This window comes from Egretta garzetta, unplaced genomic scaffold (assembly GCF_000687185.1).
Source record: "Egretta garzetta isolate BGI_Z169 unplaced genomic scaffold, ASM68718v1 scaffold107, whole genome shotgun sequence".
NCBI classification, from domain to species: Eukaryota; Metazoa; Chordata; class Aves; order Pelecaniformes; family Ardeidae; genus Egretta; species Egretta garzetta.
In genome coordinates, this window is record NW_009260399.1 from 2,091,474 (window position 1) to 2,112,520 (window position 21,047).

Below are 21,047 nucleotides of genomic sequence, written 5' to 3' on the forward strand. Positions count from 1 at the left end.
TCATTAGCTGAGATTTTAAAAGCTATTTGATCTAAATCAACTGAAAATTTAGGAGAACTTAAATGAAATTTCATCATCTTTAAACTTTAAAATGATTGCCAGTATTAGGAAAATTTGACAATGAGAGGGAGATTCTGATATGTTTTCACTGAGAAGTATCGGGGATATCAACTGTGCTCACTCTTCTTTTTCTGAGTACATCTTTGAGAAATTTTAAAGTAAAAAATCTGTTTTGTGTGTCATTGTCACTTAAATAATACTTCTTTGGGAAATTATAAATTTTTAGTTATAGAAGGTATGTTTATGTTCAGTGTTTACAGATAAACAAAAAGGTGCATCAGTAAAACAGAGTGCAACTGTAACTACTTCAAGAAATCAAGTATCTACTGTAAGTCTTCCGCAATGATTATTTGTCACTTACATCATCTTTTTTTTTCCTCTGGAATTCTATACTAAAAGCTCATTCATCCATGATTTTGAATCAGCCAAATTGTGTAACTAGATTGAGTATAGCTATAATTCATCTGATATTTTTCCACTGTCGACAGCATTTATTTGTGAGAACTTTGTCTTCATGATGAATCAAATAGCTCTTTCACTGTATTGTCTTTGTTGTTTCGTGTCTCATTGGCTTATCTATATTTGAAAATGATCGAATTACTCTGAAATTCAAAGGCCCTTTCTGTAATGTGAATTCTTCAGAGTAAACAATATTTATTTGTACATTTTTGGGAAGTACTATGGCAAATGTTCTTTGCAATAATCAAGATTAAATTAAAACATTTGTTGTGGTGGTGTTAGAGAAATGTGTTTTCAAAAGAACTTTTTTATTCACTTAGACCATATTATGTACAGAATGATATAGCCTAAATTTAAGTAGTACCTTAACTTTCCTTCTAATGCAGGGAGAGGGAAGAACTCTAGGAAAGTCTAATTCTATCAAAATGAAAGGCGAAAATGGAAAAAATGCTAGGGAAGTCCGGCTGTCAAAGAGAGAAGACTCTATTGCAAAGATTGGGAAAAAAAAATGTCAGAAAATAAATTTGGATGAAGCAGAGGGTATGTGAACTTTATAGTTTATGTATTAACATAAGTAGTCTTAGAAAAATGAGAATTTTGTTATCTGTGTAGGAAAAGGTACCATGTGTTTAATACTGCATTGTGCAAATCATAGCCGTGATCCTTATATTTTTGTTTGATACTGTCTTTGAATTGTAAAGGCACCTAGTGGGATTTTCAAACGTAAAAGCTACCTAATTCCAGGTAAAAGAAAAAGGAATTAGTTACTCACTTGCAGTTGAATATCCCATTCAATACCCTTTGCAAGCCATGTAGAAGCTTGCCTTTCTGTTCATCTTTACATAAGAGTCTTGAACTCGCTGAAAGGCATTCTGCACCATGGTGTAGACCCTAGCTTACTCAGGTAAGAATTCTTGAAAATTTTATGCTAAAGTCTCTAACACTCAGGGCAGTACAGTCTGATGACTGTGGAGGAGCTGTGATGGGCAGAGCAAAACAGTAACTGCTCTGAAAAGGTGGTTAGAAGTAGAAATAAGCAAAGAGGTTATTGGTAATCTTATATATTCTGAGTCCTATTTTTACCTTCAATTACATCTTAATAGTTTTGGTGATACCATTGGAAAAGAATTCATAAGAGAATTTGCTTTCTTATAAATAAAGAAGTCCATGGGAGAAAGAGGAACAAAACTGATGTAGCAGTAGAAATCTTGACATACCACCCTCTGCCCTAGGGCATTAACTGAAGCAAATACCTGTCTTGTCAGCCCTACATGTTCCTCCCTATTTTGCCAAATAGAAAAAAATAAGAGGACATATTTTACCCACAGTTTAAAATTCACTGCTGATGTTATGCATATCCAAAGCCTGGTTTTGCACAGTTATACAGCAAATGAGTGTTCATCTGTGAATAAATGTCCACTGACTGGAATGGAAAAAAAATGTTGTCACTAAAACTTTCGTTGCAAAATAGATGTTTGTTAATATAAGTGTTATTACAAATTATTAGTGCATTTTAAATTATTTTCTGTTGCTTACTATTTTGTTAACTTGTTTTCCATATTTTAATATTTTCATTTTTCTTCCTAGGGCTGAGTAAAACATTAACATAATTTGAAAACTTCAGAATTCGAGGCTTTCACATTTTATTTTGAATTTTGTGAAATTTGTCCAAGTTCGGAAAATACGTACCAAATGTTGTAGACTGTTTTTTAATGAAAAACAAACAAACAAACAACTGTTCTATGAAGTTTGAAGTTTCAGAAAGGAACATTTTGTATGACACATATTAGAAATGTTGCATGTTTTAATATGCATACCGCCATTTTGCAAAACTTTGGCAATAAGAAGCATTTTGAAGCTTCCATCTTGGCTACGTTCAGATTTTATGGCATTTGACAAAGCATGTTAAAAAGTAATTTTTACAAATACATTGCAAAGCCTGCCAAATATGAGTAGAGGATTAGGAATAAGGTCATACAAGTGCAAGTGTATGACTTCATATTGTGCTAAGTTAAAACTGATACTAACTTTTTGTGCTCTATTTTGTAATGGCTTTTGCTTCAAACAGTATTTATAAGCTGGGTTGAAAGTATTGATTTTAATTCATCTGTTGGAGATGGCCTTTTTAAGCATCTTTAATATTCTGTAGTTTCAATGCTCTCTTCTTGAGAAATTAGGACGTGCAGAGACCCTATATTAAGAGTTACATATTTTTATATTTGTATGTTTTGTACCAAAGAGTTCGTTTAGTGTTGCAATGCTTCTTTTTTGAGGAGTGGTATAATTCTTGGCTTATGATTGATAAGTTTCTTGTTGCCAAGTTTTGAGACTTTCTAGAACAGTGATTTACTATGAGTATCATTTATATATAGAAACATACTAAACCATTGGACATCATTAAGGACATGATCAGAAAATCACTTCTAATTGTGTTAAAAACTCTATAAAGAAAAAGCTGCCCCATCACTTTTAGTAATGGCTCCTTTGATGGTTATTGGCTACCTATATGCTACTGATTCACTGCAGCACAGAGTAAAATGGGGTTACTTAAATCAACATCTGATCATGCCCTGTGATGATAACATACTGGGTTAAATCTACACCGTGAATTGAATTTAAACTGTGATAAAATATTATTAAACTGAGAGAAATTCAATATAAGAAGGAAGTCTGCAACATTCTGAATCTTTTAACTTACAAATGGCATGGCTATTTTTGAGTTAAGATGGGTAAAACCCATCCAGAATATAAAAATGCACACCCATTGTCAGTAAGACCAGAGCCTTGTTTTGTATAAAGAATTTAAAAATCCTGTGTGTGTGTACAGATTTATTAACTGCATAAAATAGAAGATGTGTTCAAGGCTCAGTGAATTGCAGCTGTTCTAAACTGCAAAACTCTTACAATAGCAATCCTGATGGTCTTAATTATAGTGATGCTAGCGAACATTGCTGCAATTGAAAAAGTTCCTAATTAACATGGGATCTTATTTCAAGGCAGCATTGAAAGAATTGAAGATCTTCATGGAAAATAAATGTGCTGAAAATTTACGTTTTAATGACATTGCACTTTCTGACAAAAACTTGTCAATTTTGGGTTTTTCCCCAATAGAATTTTTTGAACTCATATCCAAAGCTCAAAGTAACAGAGCAGATGACCAGCGTGGACTGCTAAGTGTTGTCAACATTATTCTGGTACTAAATCCAAAACACAGCACTATGCTAGCTACTGGGACATATTTTACCCACAGTTTAAAATTAACCAGGACAGTTATGCATATCCAAAGCCTGGTTTTGCACAGTTATACAGCAAATGAGTGTTCATCTGTGAATAAATGTCCACTGACTGGAATGGAAAAAAAATGTTGTCACTAAAACTTTCGTTGCAAAATAGATGTTTGTTAATATAAGTGTTATTACAAATTATTAGTGCATTTTAAATTATTTTCTGTTGCTTACTATTTTGTTAACTTGTTTTCCATATTTTAATATTTTCATTTTTCTTCCTAGGGCTGAGTAAAACATTAACATAATTTGAAAACTTCAGAATTCGAGGCTTTCACATTTTATTTTGAATTTTGTGAAATTTGTCCAAGTTCGGAAAATACGTACCAAATGTTGTAGACTGTTTTTTAATGAAAAACAAACAAACAAACAACTGTTCTATGAAGTTTGAAGTTTCAGAAAGGAACATTTTGTATGACACATATTAGAGATGTTGCATGTTTTAATATGCATACCGCCATTTTGCAAAACTTTGGCAATAAGAAGCATTTTGAAGCTTCCATCTTGGCTACGTTCAGATTTTATGGCATTTGACAAAGCATGTTAAAAAGTAATTTTTACAAATACATTGCAAAGCCTGCCAAATATGAGTAGAGGATTAGGAATAAGGTCATACAAGTGCAAGTGTATGACTTCATATTGTGCTAAGTTAAAACTGATACTAACTTTTTGTGCTCTATTTTGTAATGGCTTTTGCTTCAAACAGTATTTATAAGCTGGGTTGAAAGTATTGATTTTAATTCATCTGTTGGAGATGGCCTTTTTAAGCATCTTTAATATTCTGTAGTTTCAATGCTCTCTTCTTGAGAAATTAGGACGTGCAGAGACCCTATATTAAGAGTTACATATTTTTATATTTGTATGTTTTGTACCAAAGAGTTCGTTTAGTGTTGCAATGCTTCTTTTTTGAGGAGTGGTATAATTCTTGGCTTATGATTGATAAGTTTCTTGTTGCCAAGTTTTGAGACTTTCTAGAACAGTGATTTACTATGAGTATCATTTATATATAGAAACATACTAAACCATTGGACATCATTAAGGACATGATCAGAAAATCACTTCTAATTGTGTTAAAAACTCTATAAAGAAAAAGCTGCCCCATCACTTTTAGTAATGGCTCCTTTGATGGTTATTGGCTACCTATATGCTACTGATTCACTGCAGCACAGAGTAAAATGGGGTTACTTAAATCAACATCTGATCATGCCCTGTGATGATAACATACTGGGTTAAATCTACACCGTGAATTGAATTTAAACTGTGATAAAATATTATTAAACTGAGAGAAATTCAATATAAGAAGGAAGTCTGCAACATTCTGAATCTTTTAACTTACAAATGGCATGGCTATTTTTGAGTTAAGATGGGTAAAACCCATCCAGAATATAAAAATGCACACCCATTGTCAGTAAGACCAGAGCCTTGTTTTGTATAAAGAATTTAAAAATCCTGTGTGTGTGTACAGATTTATTAACTGCATAAAATAGAAGATGTGTTCAAGGCTCAGTGAATTGCAGCTGTTCTAAACTGCAAAACTCTTACAATAGCAATCCTGATGGTCTTAATTATAGTGATGCTAGCGAACATTGCTGCAATTGAAAAAGTTCCTAATTAACATGGGATCTTATTTCAAGGCAGCATTGAAAGAATTGAAGATCTTCATGGAAAATAAATGTGCTGAAAATTTACGTTTTAATGACATTGCACTTTCTGACAAAAACTTGTCAATTTTGGGTTTTTCCCCAATAGAATTTTTTGAACTCATATCCAAAGCTCAAAGTAACAGAGCAGATGACCAGCGTGGACTGCTAAGGAAAGAAGACCTTATTCTTCCTGACTTTCTTCGTTTACCACCCACTGGACCAGAACCGTCCTCATCCACTCCCGCAGGCCCTAAAGGCCTCAACAAGCGAATTTCAAAAAATGATGGCAAGGATGGATGTACATCACCAAGTGGAAAACAGGAGCCCGTACAAAACTTTCATGAAAATTCAGTTAAGAAAATGGGTTACTCAGAAAATAAACATAAATCTGCTTTGACAGCACTGCACAGTCAGAAGACTTTCAGTGTTCCTTTTAACACTGCATTGTCTCCAATTCCGCATGCACAGGAAAACAATGCAACAATATGGAAAAGGCAGTCAAGAGAATTACAAGCTGAAGGCATACAGATGGTAGATGATGAGAATGTGGCAGACTTGACTCTTGTGGCTGAAGGAGATATTAGTAGCCCTAACAGCACTTTGCTACCACCGCCACCACCAACACCACCGTCAGACATCAGTAAACTCACAGAAGCCAACTATCCACCCCCAACTCCTTTTGCAGGTAATCAGGAAAAATCTGGATATCAAAGATCCAATTCAGGTATTTCTAGATTTTAATAGTCTTTCCTTTCATGTAAAACTACTTTTCCTTGGCACTGTTAATCAGTATTTGGCACCCATTAAAACAAGAAAGAAAATTCTCTCTGCACCTTAATATTTTTACAAAGAAAAAAAAAAAAGATTTTCATTGCCTTAGTCTGTGCTAACTGTAATATTTCTGGTTGCCTTTAACAATGTACTTCTGTTTGGATTTGGCATGTGGCCAAAAGTGGACACATGCAGACAAACCTTTAAAATATATCCATATGCTATAATTATCTCATTCTTTACCCTAGGAGTACAAAACAGTATATCAGCATTTTGAGCTGCATCACACTATTGCATTCCAGATTTTCTGATCCATTTGTCATAATGAGATACATAATTAGGGTTTGGAAGTTTAAGTGCTTTAGCAGGAACCCTAATTATGTGTTGAAAATTGCAGTACTGTTTATGATTAAAATTTGAAATGGATAAATCTTAACTTAAAAAAATATTTCTTTAATAAATTAGGTATTTGTGACTAAAAATAAAAATGTTACAGGTTTTTTTTAGCTCATACTTTGCTACACAGAGAAATAGATGGCATCTATCACACTTTCTCCCAGAATATTCACATGTGAAATAGCTCTTTCTAGTAGATAATTTTAAAGAAAATGTGTAACTTTTTTTAGGATGTAAGTTTCGTGGTCTAGCAATATCACAGAGCAATATTAGCCCAAGGCTGAAGTATGGAATTTCTTTATAAACACGGACTCTAATAATAATTGCTATTACCAGAAACAAGAGTTTGAAGACAATGGGTGTTGTGACATTGACGTTTTACAGTCATTGTACTGTACATTTTAATGTAAAATATAAGAAGAGGTATCTATGTGCTACATTTATTTTTGATGTTTCACAAACATATGGTGCCATAATTTGTATGATCACATTTCTTTGTGATGTGGGAATATACATTTTAATTATTTATCTTTTTACACAGAGTATTTGATACTGTTCTTTATCTGTATGGTTGATGATTTGTAAATACTTCTTTGGTTGTTGAATGCTTATAAATGGCAATGCAAATGATTTCATCCTCTTGGTATTTTAAAAACAAATTCCTTTATTAGTAGTATTTGAGAAATGTTCTTTAAGCGCTACCACTTAATTTCTGAAACTGAGTATTGAACAGACTTGTAACCAGTGCCTACAAATAACAAAACCATAAAATGTACTTCAGACATATTGATGTGTATATGCATAGATTTGTGTTGGTGTCTTTCTGATAATATGACGTGTACAACATAGGTATCAGTTTGCATATTTTTCAGTGAGAACTGTTAAAAAGACCATTTGCACTTAAAAAAAGTCATGAATTTACAATATTTTAATGCATGCCATACATTTCTGTGTAACAACTGAACTGTAGCTTTCCCTTTTCTCACTTTCTACTTTTTACTTTGTAGAAATCTTTGTGTAGTTTTCACATGTATTTTGTATCTTTGTTCTCTCAGGAGTAATAAATTCTAGACCTAGTTATGCAAACCGGTTTTAAGCCTTGATTTCCTTCATTATTTAAAAACAGTTCTTTCAGTCCTGGATTAAGAATTCTGATTGAAATTATCTTCCAATAACAAACAGATTAATAGATACGAACTAGCAATTACTGTGAAACAAAGTTGGCAAATGTTATATTTGTTCATAATCTAGATATGAAAGGGCAAATGCTGTCTTGAGATGCTGATGGGTCACATGTGAAATCCATAGCATTGACATGTGCACCAGAAGGCAGAGAAGACAGGAGATTTCTTTTACCCGAGTCATAACAGGAACTCCTGAAAGGAGAGTCTCTTCTGTCTTTGGGTTCTTGGGCTAAACTTTATATTCGTTACTTTCCTTCTTGTTTTAAACTAAAGGAACTCTTCCCTGGTCTTTAAGAAATGAGCTGGTGATCTCAGTTCATTTGGTGTGGAGTAACCCATATAACAACCCCTTTATTTGGTAGTCTTGGGTAAGAAATGAAGGGTTGGATGGGTGCTGGAGACTGCACTACTCTTTTCACTCTTAGAGATGGGTCCTAAGTAACAGTACTGTGAAGCCTAATTAAAATAAAAAAAATAAAATAAAATAAAAAAAACAACCAAAAAACAAACCTGCAGAGAGGCTTGTGGTGCTGTTACCTAGGCCTCGTCGTGTTCTGGGGGCTGACAATGTAGTTTTTCCAAAAAGCACTGTGTTCCCACATAGTCGTGGGCCTCCATGAAAGAAAATGAAGCAATTGAAAGGCCTGTAGCAGTTCCCCTTTCAAAATTATTCAGACTTCCCTGCAACAAGTAACTAATATCCTACTTATTGATTTTTTTTTTTTTAACAGATTTTAATATTCATGTATTCCAGCTGGTCTACTCTACTTTCACTGGTGACTGTGGTTTATTTTTCTGTCATAGTCACCTATGAGAGACCTTTAAGTAATCAAACAAAATAATTTTGCAAAACTAAAGTCTTGGTTTCTCTTAGCTTTGTAACAAACTAGATTTTATCTGGTTTTTCTGAGGAATAACAAAAATCTAAAAGATGTAAAACACCTTCCTTTTGGCTACAACCTTATTGCCTACACTAACTCTATTCTACACCCCTTTCGCAGTACACAACCATTTTATGGGAACTGTATTCTACAAAAGAACGGTGATTTTATTGAAAAAGCATGGGCTGAAACAAAACTTTTCTATTTTCATGATTTCATGGAGATTGCATGGAAAGACTATTCAATGATGTACAGTAATTATAATAAAGACTGCTGGAAACGATCTCCAGTCAATAATCGATCTCAAAGGACTAAATCATTAATAATGATTGCTTTTTTAAGTGCTTTAATGGTTCTCCATTCATAATCTTCTGTCAATGGCAAATGCATTTCTGATTGATTTATTGAATTAAAGTGTTGGGATAAAAAGAAAAATAATGACTACACAATTTGAAGTGAACTATAATCTTGGTTTCAAATTGGTACAAAGCCAAATGCCATGTTTGCTTACACTATGTGTTGGGCTTTTATGCCTTGGGTTTATGTATGCTGGGAAAAGGGCTGGGGAGGGGGGAAGTAGTCCTTCACGTTCTGCAGGGGGCAGTTCTCTCACCGCAGACTGATGTAGCAAAGCCAAGCTGACATCCATTCCTGGTAACGTAACTCTTGAAGGTTTTTTTCATTTGAAGATCTAGAAAGCAGAAGATGAAACACAGCAAAATGAGGTTTGCATCACTTGGAGCTTCTGAGAGCAATTTTTCTAACACAGATCTTAACTTTCTTAAGTGAAACGTGTTTATACTGTAGTAACATTTAGCTATGAAGTACATTTTCAATCAGTTTGCTATACAAGAATCATTACTGATTCCAGTTGCGTTACTCATCAAGAAGAAAATGTCTTTATCCTTGAATAAGCCTGCTCGTTCTGGCAGATTTCCCACTTTAAAAACCAGGGATTTCTGGAATCTGAACAATAATTGTAAAATGCGCTTACTTCACGTCTCTACATATTATGAGGTGCTCAGGGACATGGTTTAGTAGTGGACAGGTACGGTTGGATTCAATGATCTTAAAGGTTTTTTCCAACCAAATGATTCTATATAATGGTGATGGTACCCATCTGTGGAAGAAATAATTATTGTGTGGTGTAATTGGCTTGAAGTAATGCATTAATTTTTGAAAGTGTTAAAGTACTGACTTCATCTCTTTGGTTTTGTTTGGTATGTTGTTTTTTTTTAAATTGCATGGTATAGTCTAGGTACTTTGGACGTTGTCCAGTTTTTCCTAGGGGGTTAGGCACGTTCATTACCCAAGTGAAAAATAGCTGTCATGGGGAGAGACAGTCTTTCATACCTTTCTTTAGTCCCCTCAAGAGCTGTGGATATCAGGCCAGAGGCCTTGCACTAGAATATTTATTTGGCGATATTCCACTGAGGCCAGTGAGTTGTTCACTGGGATTGTTGCCTCTACTACAAAGTAGGCGGGCATTTAGTCTTAGTAGCAGTTGTGCTTTTTCAGGGAATACCGTTGCATCCGTAGTTAGGACAATTTGCAGCAGTCCAGGCTGAAGGTGCACAGGCTGGCTGTAGATTTGATTCCATCAAATTGTTCTTCCTTCTGTTCTTCCTTTGCATTTAGGATGGCAAATATTCTTAAAATGAAATTACAGTCAATGAAATTACTGCCTATGAGATAAAAGGTATTTTTTTGAGTAGATTTATAGACTGGATCCAGCAATACAGTCAAAGAGGTATATAATGGTAGGTATATAATATCAGTGGTTAAGATAGAGAGCCAGCCAGGGAAAATAAAAGCATGGCAAACTGTCTGGAATTATACTTGAATAAGAAGGCTGAGGAAGTCAAAGGGTGAATTTAGACTCTATAAACAGTTACCTAATTTGTTCTGAAGATACTGCTTTGTTTCTGAAATAGATGGGCAATGGTATCCTCAAAATAAACTTGCTTCATTTCTTATTGGGAAGAATTCTTTCAGAAAGGGGATAGTTAGTACCAGTGCTGGGATTTTTTTTTCTTTGAAAGATAAATTATGCAGAAATAAAATGCAGGGTGGACTCTCAGAGCCTGGGGCTGGCTATTGTTCCCAAAGACAAAAAAAAAAAAAAATTCCCAACTGCTCTTTTTTATTATTCACAGAGAGGATGCTGTATGCTGCAACCGAGGAATAGAGATCAGATAGTATCAGCAGTGTTTCTGTGACCTTCACTTTTTGGCTACTGAACTTCTCTGTTATAGGGGTAATGAGTTCCAGGTGCAAGAAACTTTGTGATAGTTAAGGAGATTTAAAATGATTATGCGTATATCTTCAAAAATTCAAAATGAACCTTTTTTTTAATGAATTCTATAATATTTTATGTAAATAAGATTTGAAATAATCCCTTAATTCATCTGGTGTATTTTAGAGAAAATCCAGCTGTTTCCTATGTAAATCAAGGTAGCCACGTAAATGAAAACATAAATGAAATAAATATTTCAGAAAAGGAAGGGATTATGACTAAGACATGTAAAAATAATGTAGATCATTATTTTTAACAAAGGCTGTTGCCCTGCAGTTAATTATATCCTTACTGGCTCTGTGTAATTTTATAGAAGATAATTGGGTTCTGGGTCAATATAAAGAACTATTTGTGGGGATCCAGCAGTACTAAGGCCAGAATCTGTTAATCTTCTTTTGATCAGAGCATGACTAAATTGGAGAATTACATGTACATGGCTGAGATCAGTAACAAAGGAGGAAGGAGAGTTGTGTTAAGAGTAGACAATGGGGAAGCGAGGAAGGCCTTGAGGAATAATTATTTGAAGTGTTATTATTTCAATCAAACAGCAAGATACGCATTTTAGAGAGAATTACAAATTTTGTTGCTGGCTAGATAAATGTTAGAAATATTACAATTGTTCTTTGAACCAAATGCACAGAGGCTAAACCCAGATCTATTTAAACACATGACTTATATTTGGACGATGAAATGAACTGAGTTGAATTATTAGTTGAAAGGTAACTGGTGGCCCTGCTAAAGCACATTTTAGAATTTCTTAATTGAAAAATAACAAAATGATTGGCAGGTTAAACTAAAACCGCTTCAAGTAATTCAATCCACTATTTCCCAGCGTATTACTCTCCGCAATAATTAAACCCGCTGTTACTGACTACTGACAGAAAAGCAAAATCAATGTTAACAGTAACTGCTGGGAGATCAAACTGGGGGCTGAACGCTTTTAGACTCTTGCAGAGATGTTTTGTCATGCCTCTTGCTTGGAAAGTATTCAAAAATTCATTCAATTTTAGTAGTGGGAGAAACGAATTTTAAGCAAATCGGCCAGTGTTATTGAGGGCATGCATGTCACTTTGGATCAAAATTCAGAATTTCTTATTTCTTCTTGGGCTGTTCCTGGCTTTTAAATGATGCTGTGCTTCAGCAGCTGTTGTAGCCATGCACATGAAAGGTCTCTGCCCGCAGCAAACACAGTTTGCAGCGTTTCCTTTTGTGATGATCTGTGCCCCTGGTGAGCAGCAGCAGTCCTACCAGCTCCCTCTTCTATGTAATACCCAGAATTTATCTTTCCAAGTAATATTTTGTGCTTTGTTCTTCTTGCGAATGCTTTTGAGATGAACGCAATGAAAGGATTTCTTTCCGCCCCGTGTTTCTAAACTTAATGCTGCAAATGCATTCCAGAAATTGCCGGGACAAAAGTAAATAGACTGATAATGCAGAGCGTTGCTGCTTTGGAGAATAATCCATTTCCTAGCTTGATGCCCTCATTGCTATTGAGTCAGATTTCAAGGCCCTGCGCATATGCTGCAGTTGGTGTTTCATCATGCAAGTGAAATACGCGTATAAAGTCAAATTTCCTTTGAAAAGATTTAGCGTAAACCATAGGTAGGAACCTTTTATTAAGTCCTCTTTCTCCTTGGTGTTGTATCAGCTAAGAGATAAAAGGAAGGACACTTTTGAAGGGAATTTAACCTGCAGAATTCTAAATCTTAAATATAAAGTATCCTTTTCCCCTCAGAAGCATAGATCACTTTGCAAACTTTAAAAAAAAAAAAAAAAGGTTACAAGTACTAAAAGTACATCAGATGGTGTGGAAGTCATTTATCCCCCACTTAAAAAAAAATCCACATCTGGGAAGCCTAAAATTTTGAAGTACCATTTCGCTCACAACGATTTAGGACAGGAAGGGAGAAGTATCTTAAGGAAAAAGAGTTACTTACACTGAAATATTTGCAGGACATGGAAGTAAACACCACTACAGAAGTGACCATCGCAAAGCTCCTTTTTTACAGTCTTACGTAAAAAAAAAAAATGCTCTCTTAGCCAGCACTATATCACCTTAGGACAGATTCTGCTTTGGAATCAGAGATGAGAACAGTATCTGCCCAATCTCCCGCATTAAAGAGCACACCAGGCTATGAGTTTGGGGACTGAAAATGACTGATTGCATTTGGAGGTGGTGTATGCCATAAATAACCAATTCCAGGCATTGTTCCTGAAAACTTCAGTGATTTCTTTTCACAAGAGTTATAAGTATTATGAAATACTTCAAACAGCTTCTGATCTGCTGTAAGTCAGCACAAAATCATTAAACTGGAGCTCATTCTTTTTAACTGAATATCCGATCCTCTCTGATGTTAGAAGTTGAATGCCTGGAATCAAAGGTATAGAAGTCAGCAGAGTGTTCCTGTTCTCTTCCAGTAGAACTGAGAGCCATCTAAATAGTAAATGGTTTTGGCAAAACCAGTAGGATTTTAGCGAAGGTAGAACACCAAGTGAAACGCTGAATCTACATGGAAGAGGTGTCTGTCTATATGGAAATGGTGTTGGGAAAATTATGGAGTAGAATTTAACATTCTGTCATATATGAAATCCACTAAGTAGGGACTTTCAAATACAGAGCTCATCTCTTACAGTAAAACTTGATAAACGACTCCTTGATTTTATAAAACAAGATAAATATGGTGTGAATGGAACTATATTGAGGATCGATCCTTTAAAAATAAAGGTGCTGAATTTCAGATTTAAATTATGTTCTAACAAGGGAATCATAATTAAAATTAGCGCATTGAAAATAAAGGGATCTAATAATTATGGTACAGAAATAATATCGTTGCAAGATGTTGTGGGTGGACCTTTAAATCCCAAGCATCTGCATTGAGTTATGGTGATTTGATCCTATCATCTACGTTTGACAGTTAGTGCTGTTCCTGAAATGTCCAGGGTTTTTGTAATCTCGTCTTTGCCTGGAATTTGGCCAAATGCTCCCTTGGTCCTAAACTACTTGGAAGACAACATCTTCCAACATCATGCTTCAATCGTACGTAGAGCTTGAGGAATATTTTATACAGAATAACAAAAATTCCCTTGAAAATAATACACAAAATCAAAATTTTATAAAAAGAAAAATATTGGTAAAGGAAATTAGGGATCAGCCAAAACACTGCTTGATCGTTTACCTTTTGAAAAATGCAGACTGGTACACACAGCCTTCTAATCAGTCATTGAGCTGTGAGTCTAAGACAGCAGATCTCCAATTTAAAGACAGAAGATGACATCCATCATCCCATCTTTAAACCAGCTGGAACATATTACTGGGATCAGATGCACAAGAAAATTCCCTTAGAGCTGCGTGGAATGCTTAGCAGGGGAGCCAAAGGTTACCAATAGGCATGATTATGCTATTCCAATCTGTTTGGAAACTAATCTGGGCAACTAAGCACTGGCTTCCTTTCCCTTCTGAAGTTAGGGAGGACATTTGACAGATTAGATTCAGGAAAATGTAATATCATTCCTGACATACTTTATGCAAGGCAAAGCAGTCCACAGAGATACCCATGGAGGTTTTCGTCACTTCAGTGCAAGAATATGTGAAGAGAAATTTTGTCTGTGAAAGCTCTCCATACCTTAGATGGTGCCCTGCACAGCTAAGGTTCTCAGGTATTTGTTACTCAAAAAGAGAATATGAGGAGGAGACCAGTGCAGAAGGGTTGTAGGCATCATTTAAGCCTCATTATAAGGCTCCACTGAGTACATGCAAATCTTGAGTCTATTTTAAAACTTGCGGGATATATTTATACACATATATATGTATATACATACATATATGTTATTATATAATTATATATATATTTTATATTGGGAAGCTCTCCTATTATTTGTGCTAATGGCCTTGTTTCATAAATGCTTTGTTTTTAAAAGTGTGAAAAAAAGCACCTCTCTTATGAGGACAGGCTGAGAGTGTTGGGCTTCTTCAACCCAGAGAAGAGAAGGCTGCGGGGAGACCTGATTGCGGCCTTTCAATACCTAAAGGGGGCCTATAGGAAAGAAGGGGAAAATCTTTTTAGTAGGGCCAGCTGTGACAGGACAAGGGGTAATGGATTTAAACTAAAACAGGGTAGGTTTAGACTGGATATAAGGAAGAAATTCTTTACAATGAGGGTGGTGAAACACTGGAACGGGTTGCCCAGAGAGGGGGTGGAGGCCCCATCCCTGGAAACATTCAAAGCCAGGTTGGACGGGGCTCTGAGCAACCTGATCTGGTTAGCGGTGTCCCTGCTCACTGCAGGGGGGGTGGACTAGATGACCTCTAGGGGTCCCTTCCAACCAAAACATTCTATGATTCTATGATTCTATGAAAATATTTTTTTAAGTGTAGTGCTACTCTTGAAATCATCTCCTTGTCTGCTATGGATTGAGCCAAGATCTTTTGTACCCTGCCAGGAAAAGAGAAATCATCTTCACAGTATCATCCCCTAGTAATTCCATATTCCTTTGAACTAGTATTTTAGCTAAGACCTTCTCTGTTACTGTCCCTCCTCTAGTAGTAATTTATTAGATGCTTCAGAGGGATTGCTCCTGAGAAGGGCGTTAATAGAAAATCCTGCCCATAGTACGGATTTATTCCTTTTCAGCTGGGCTTATGTGTTGTGAAGCCCGAGAGCTAACATTGACCTGATTTTTGCTCTGTTCCTATTAGACAACCTGCAAGCCCAGTTCCTCTGTGAGGTGACTCAGTGACACCATAATTCCAAGACTTAATGGCATTCCTTATATGTGACTGTAGAAAAACATCACAACCAAATAAATTCAGCAATGCTTACCCCTTCCAGAGCATTCCTCAGCCAGAGTTTCCAGCTCTGTCATTTGTTGAACCCTGTTAGTGCAGGCTGTATCTTCTGACTGCGGAGAGTGTTTCAGCTTAGTTCAAGTCAACAGAGCTACGAGACCTTATACCACCATCGAAGTTGCTTATTTATGTTACATTTAGTGGAAGGATGCATTCTCAATACTGGGGCAACTGGATGACTCATGCTCTGCCAATGCAAACTATTTGGTGTAATTTATCGTTAGTACGGCTTTTTTGGAATTAGTATCTCTTTTAAACCAACATGAAAGGACAATCAGAGATTTTCCTCCAAGGGCATAGAACAGTAGATTTTAAAGTTCGAGAGTACAGTTGGAAACATTCATGTTAAGTTGAACATTTTATAATAGAAGAATAGCATTTTACACCACAGCTATGCAAACAGCAGTTAAAATTAGGCCAATGTTCATCTGCAGCAGGAAGATGTAAACATGAAGCATAATATAGGCCCATTAAATGTTAGCTGTAATTTAGTAGGCTGGAGTCGTGCTGGGCTAACAGGGCTAAGAAAGCTTTCTGCCTTCTCTCTGCTATTGCTCAGCTGATTTGTTTGGTGTTTGAACTAATTCCTTCAGATGTGAAAAAAGGCAAGCATTACTGATGTGGAATATCCACATTATTAATGTGGGGCTGCACTGTAGCTAAAGCACTAAAATAATATTGCACTACTTAGAATTTTAACTTATTTTCATTAAATAGAAAGCTTTAACCCTTGAGAAGACCCTGGAGTGATTTGATTGAAACAGTATGAAATTGCTTTTTTTGTCCTTTCCATTTGCATTTTTCCCCTTCTTCGTATCAAAATGTTCTTGATTATGATGATTGTACATTGAAATTTATTTTTCTCGCAAAAACCACTGTACACATCACTTTATGGAACAAACACAAATGAAAGATTTCAAAGCCAGCTTTGGGATTTAACCACACAAGCCTCATGGGATCCGTGTGGCTAAATGTGCTAGTCAGACACTCGTCTGTACTGTGGCAAAAAGTTTAAAAGTTGTTTAGGTAAGGCATGTTGGACAGGATCGTATCTTTTAAAAGACCAGCTGGTATACATAGAAAAAAGAAATTAAATGTGACTCAGGTCTGTCTTTGTGCCTTGCAAGTGTTTCTGTTTTTTTCTTGGATATAGGATGGTCTAATAAAAGCAGCTCTCTCTCCCTGCAAATTTTGCCCTTTTTTATATCATTATGGTAGGGACACCTCAACTACAGAAATCGTGTTGATAACCATGGTGTGAATCACGAAATCAACTCATTCATCATCCTTCCCTTCTTACTGCCTGTTTGAAACAGGCAAACTGGCCTTATCTGCATTTTCTTGAACAAGTGCCTAGCAGTTTGCAGTGTCACACCAAACGTAAAACTAGCTTTTGGGGAGCTCAAGGTTTTAATCTAGGATTACCTTGGGGTAGTAATGATTTTGTATGAGTAGTTCTAGAGAATAAGCCCAAATCCTAACAAGTGTGAGTTTAGCAGTGCTGTACCAAAAACAAACTTCAAGGTTAAAAAAATCACGCATAACTCAGGTGTTTCTTGGATGTTTAAGACCCTTCAGCAGATTAAGCTATTTCTTCTTGTCCTGTAAGCCATGGGCCATAATTGGGCGGCTGCGGTTTACAACAGTGAACTGCAATTTCAAATCATCCTTTCTTAGTCTGCTAGAGAATTAATCTCTAGCCAACTAAAAATAATATCTCAGCAGGGATCTGGTATTGGAGGCCAGTTCAAATCAAGGAACATCTGTTCTGCCCCAGTGGAAGATCTGCATTCTCCTCCTTCACCTCTGGGTTTGCTGGTATGAGAGTTTTCATTCTAGAGGTGTACAAATTTATATGAATGGAGTCTTTTTAAAAACTCTGAAAAATGCTAAATTAAGACATATATATATATATAAACATTTTACATTAATCTTTGAGATCTACTGTTTAGTTACCTACATGGTACACCAGTAAGTCTCCTTGATGGGCCAGAGGAATATCGCAGCTGACTATCTACCATTAGGACCTCAGAGGAGGTTGCGATATTGAAAACTGCTAAACCCAGAAGATACATAACTCTCCTGTTTTGTGTTTTTTGTTTTTAATTCTTCTGTTAGGTGCAAACCACAGAAAGAAAAAAGATTCACAAGGGACTTCAGGAAACTCTTGTGAGCAAACCTCTCACAAAGCAAAGACCAGCAGAAGCTTTAATCCTCCTGGTGCGAGAGAGAACCCCGGTACGGAGCTGCCTGTAAACAGGATAATTGACGTGGATGGAGTCAAACTGGAAGACACTAGCACACGCTCCTGTGATGATTCCGAAGGGAACCTCAGCTTTGAAGGTTACATCTCTGAACTGAGATCTTGCCAAGGAAGGATGAGGACTGGAGTTTATAGGACATCAGACCTTCCATCTCTGTTTACTGTCAAGAGTGAGAAGAATAAGGGCACTGAGAATCAGTATAAAGCTACTTTTGTTTAAATCTCTGTTTTTAATTAAGAGTTCTGGTATTCCTGCTTGGCATCAGCAGCAATGGACATATGCCTTAGAGACATGTTTTTGCAAGTTATAAGTTGTTTTAAGTACCCATTGCCTTCAATGAGCCTGCTAGACTGTCTCTTCTGATAGGAGTTAGAACCCGTAGAATAACAAAAGAGTGTTTTAATGAAAGTATTGAGCAATTTCTTTTTGTTCTTTTACCATTTCTGTATCATTTTCCCCGGGATGATTCCATTGCACAGTGCAATTAAAATTATTATTTCCGCCCCTACCCTTCTTGTCTTTAATAAAGACAAACTCACTTCAAATTCCCCTATCCAAACTTTCTATTTAATATAATTCCACTTTAATTTTCTAATGTTTTTCCAGGCCTGCAGGATTCTCTGTGTGTCCATAGACTTTTGAAGTGGAAGTAAAATCAGTTACTGGTTTTAAGATTAAGATTTAAGATTAAGATTATTTTCTTAATATCTTCTTAACTGTCTCATAGCATTGGGAAGAGGTCCAGGTGGACTTCAGTCTTGTCTAATGCATTGCCTGGATGCAGTAAGACCGTTGTTATACAAGCAGTAAGAAGCAAAAAAGCCAAAAAAAAAGCTGTGAATTCCCTGTGCTGGGAATAATGACTACTCCTGTAGCCACCAGTGGTGACGTTTCCATACCAGACATGTATATCCTAATTACATAGTGGTGGGAGGGCCATCCAGGTCCCTCCTCATCACTGCTTTTGGTGTTCTAGCTTTGGGGGAAGGCAGATTTTGTTATTGCTCTTTCAATAAGTGGTTAAGTACCACTCATGCTTCTTGTCATTGATCCTGGTTTCAGTTAACCTTCTAGCCTTGGGCAGAGTTTTGAGAAAGAAAAGATACTTAATACAACTGAACATGTGGCTTTTGGCACCTGCTCCTTTTCCTCCTTTCCAGTTTCTTCAGAAGAGGTTATGAGTCTGGACAAGCAAAAGGGTACACGAAGAAATGAGAGCGTTGGACCCCTGCTCATCAATCTGAAAGAATATTGAGTGTATGTATTGAGACTTTCTGGTGGTTCACTGCTTTGAAATTATTGTGAGACTCAAAATGTCGGATTGCATAGCTCCTAGACTGCAGATCCACATAGGCAATAAGTCTAAAGCATTGCAGTAATTATTCGTCAACTTTTTCTTTGGTCCTTCTTACTAAAGCCTACCAATAATTGTGCATTTTCTGCATAGTTAAGAATGCTGGAGGCAGTCACTCCGTTCCTTAATCTCAAATCTGTAAGGTGAGAAAGAGGTACGTATGATTTTATAACAGTAAAGTAAGATTCCTCAAGCTTAAGAGTTTTTCGTACTTCAGCTACTCCAGGGATATAAATGGACACAGCACCCACTAGGTTTAATACTTTAATTCTTTTCCTACTGATAAAGTGATTTTGCTCGATATTGAGGAAAACACTTGTTAACATGAGGCTCAACTCAGTGTGTGACTGAATGAGGATATATGCTATGAAAATAGCTGTTCTTTAAAAAACCTTCAAGACTAAAACCAGTTCAAGAACCATACTAAAATCGTAGTGGTGTAACGATAGTAGAGACTTGGGGAAAGGCGGCCGGCAGCAGCTGAGATCAGAACTGGGAGTGAAGAGGCTTGGAGACTGAAGCTCCTGAGTCCCACTCTGCAATGGACCGTGCTGTTAAAATACAGCCGTGGCATAGCGTACGGAGCCTGGCTCTGCAAGCGCTCGGGCTATACCCATGCTGAGGATAAAGGGGGAAAGCTTCTATACTGATCCACAGGATATGTTGGTTTGTATTGGACTATACATCACCTGTGTGGGACACAGCGTAACAAAACAGTCATAGACCAATGATGTGAAAATATTTAAGTATCTATGTATTTTTAAAGTGTTTTTCCCATGTTTCTTTCTTTTTTTGTTGTTGTATTTTGCTAATAACTGCCCATGATGGGATATTTCTTTGCATAGATAAATGGCCACAATTTTTTCCTATCTTCCGGAAAATGAATAGCTTTGTTCTAATCGAGACCAACGTTACACCAGTCAAACTAAAGAGAGGGGTTTTGACCTGTGATACGCTTTGCACTTTTTGTGTGTCTTGGAAAATAAAATCCTAACATCATACAGGTAAAAGCTTGAAATTCAAATACAACCATTACAGTCTTTATTCGTCTCTGATCAGTATTTTAGATGAAACAAGGCTGCTTATCTTGTATTCTGCAAGTGTGCCTCGGTGGCTTTTAGTGAGCAATACAGAATCTTCAGCTGGAAAAAGAGACAGCTGGGGGGAGATATAATATAGTGTGAAAGACCTTGAGTGCCATGGAAAGGGTGGATAGGGACTGACTATCACACTCCTTTCTAATACAAGAATTAGGGGCCATCAGATGAAGCCAGGTTCAAAACAAAGAGCTGGTTCTTCACCTTCTCCTGTTTTCTTTCCACAAGCTGCTGTGCTCAGGGAAAGAAGCAAATAAAAATGCTGGGTTTAAATTTCTTTCAGTTCTTTCTTTTAAATTCTGAGCGCAGCAAACCGGCTTTGACTGTGTCAAGGATTCAAAGGGAATTTGACAGCATGGGAGACCCCAACACCTAGAAAATCCTGCAGCATTCTAAATCTTATTTAATATACCAGTTCTCTCATATTTCACTTGTTGTCATGGTATTTGATTTTCAGATGGTAGTGGTTTCAGCCTCATAGGCTCTGCAATGGTCACAGTTTTGTTGCTTTT

At 36.3% G+C, this 21,047-nt stretch overlaps 1 protein-coding gene across 1 annotated transcript in view; it reads left to right on the forward strand.

Moving 5' to 3' along the window:
- RGS12 (regulator of G protein signaling 12) overlaps positions 1-6,354 on the forward strand; it is a 72,455-nt gene extending 66,101 nt beyond the window's left edge. Inside the window, exons 14-16 of the mRNA XM_035898673.1 lie at positions 312-388; positions 906-1,059; positions 5,553-6,354. Of these exons, the coding sequence (XP_035754566.1) occupies positions 312-388; positions 906-1,059; positions 5,553-6,187 (866 nt within the window). The 3' untranslated portion in view covers positions 6,188-6,354. The remainder of the gene's footprint in view (positions 1-311; positions 389-905; positions 1,060-5,552) is intronic.
- The last annotated feature ends 14,693 nt before the right edge of the window (positions 6,355-21,047 follow it).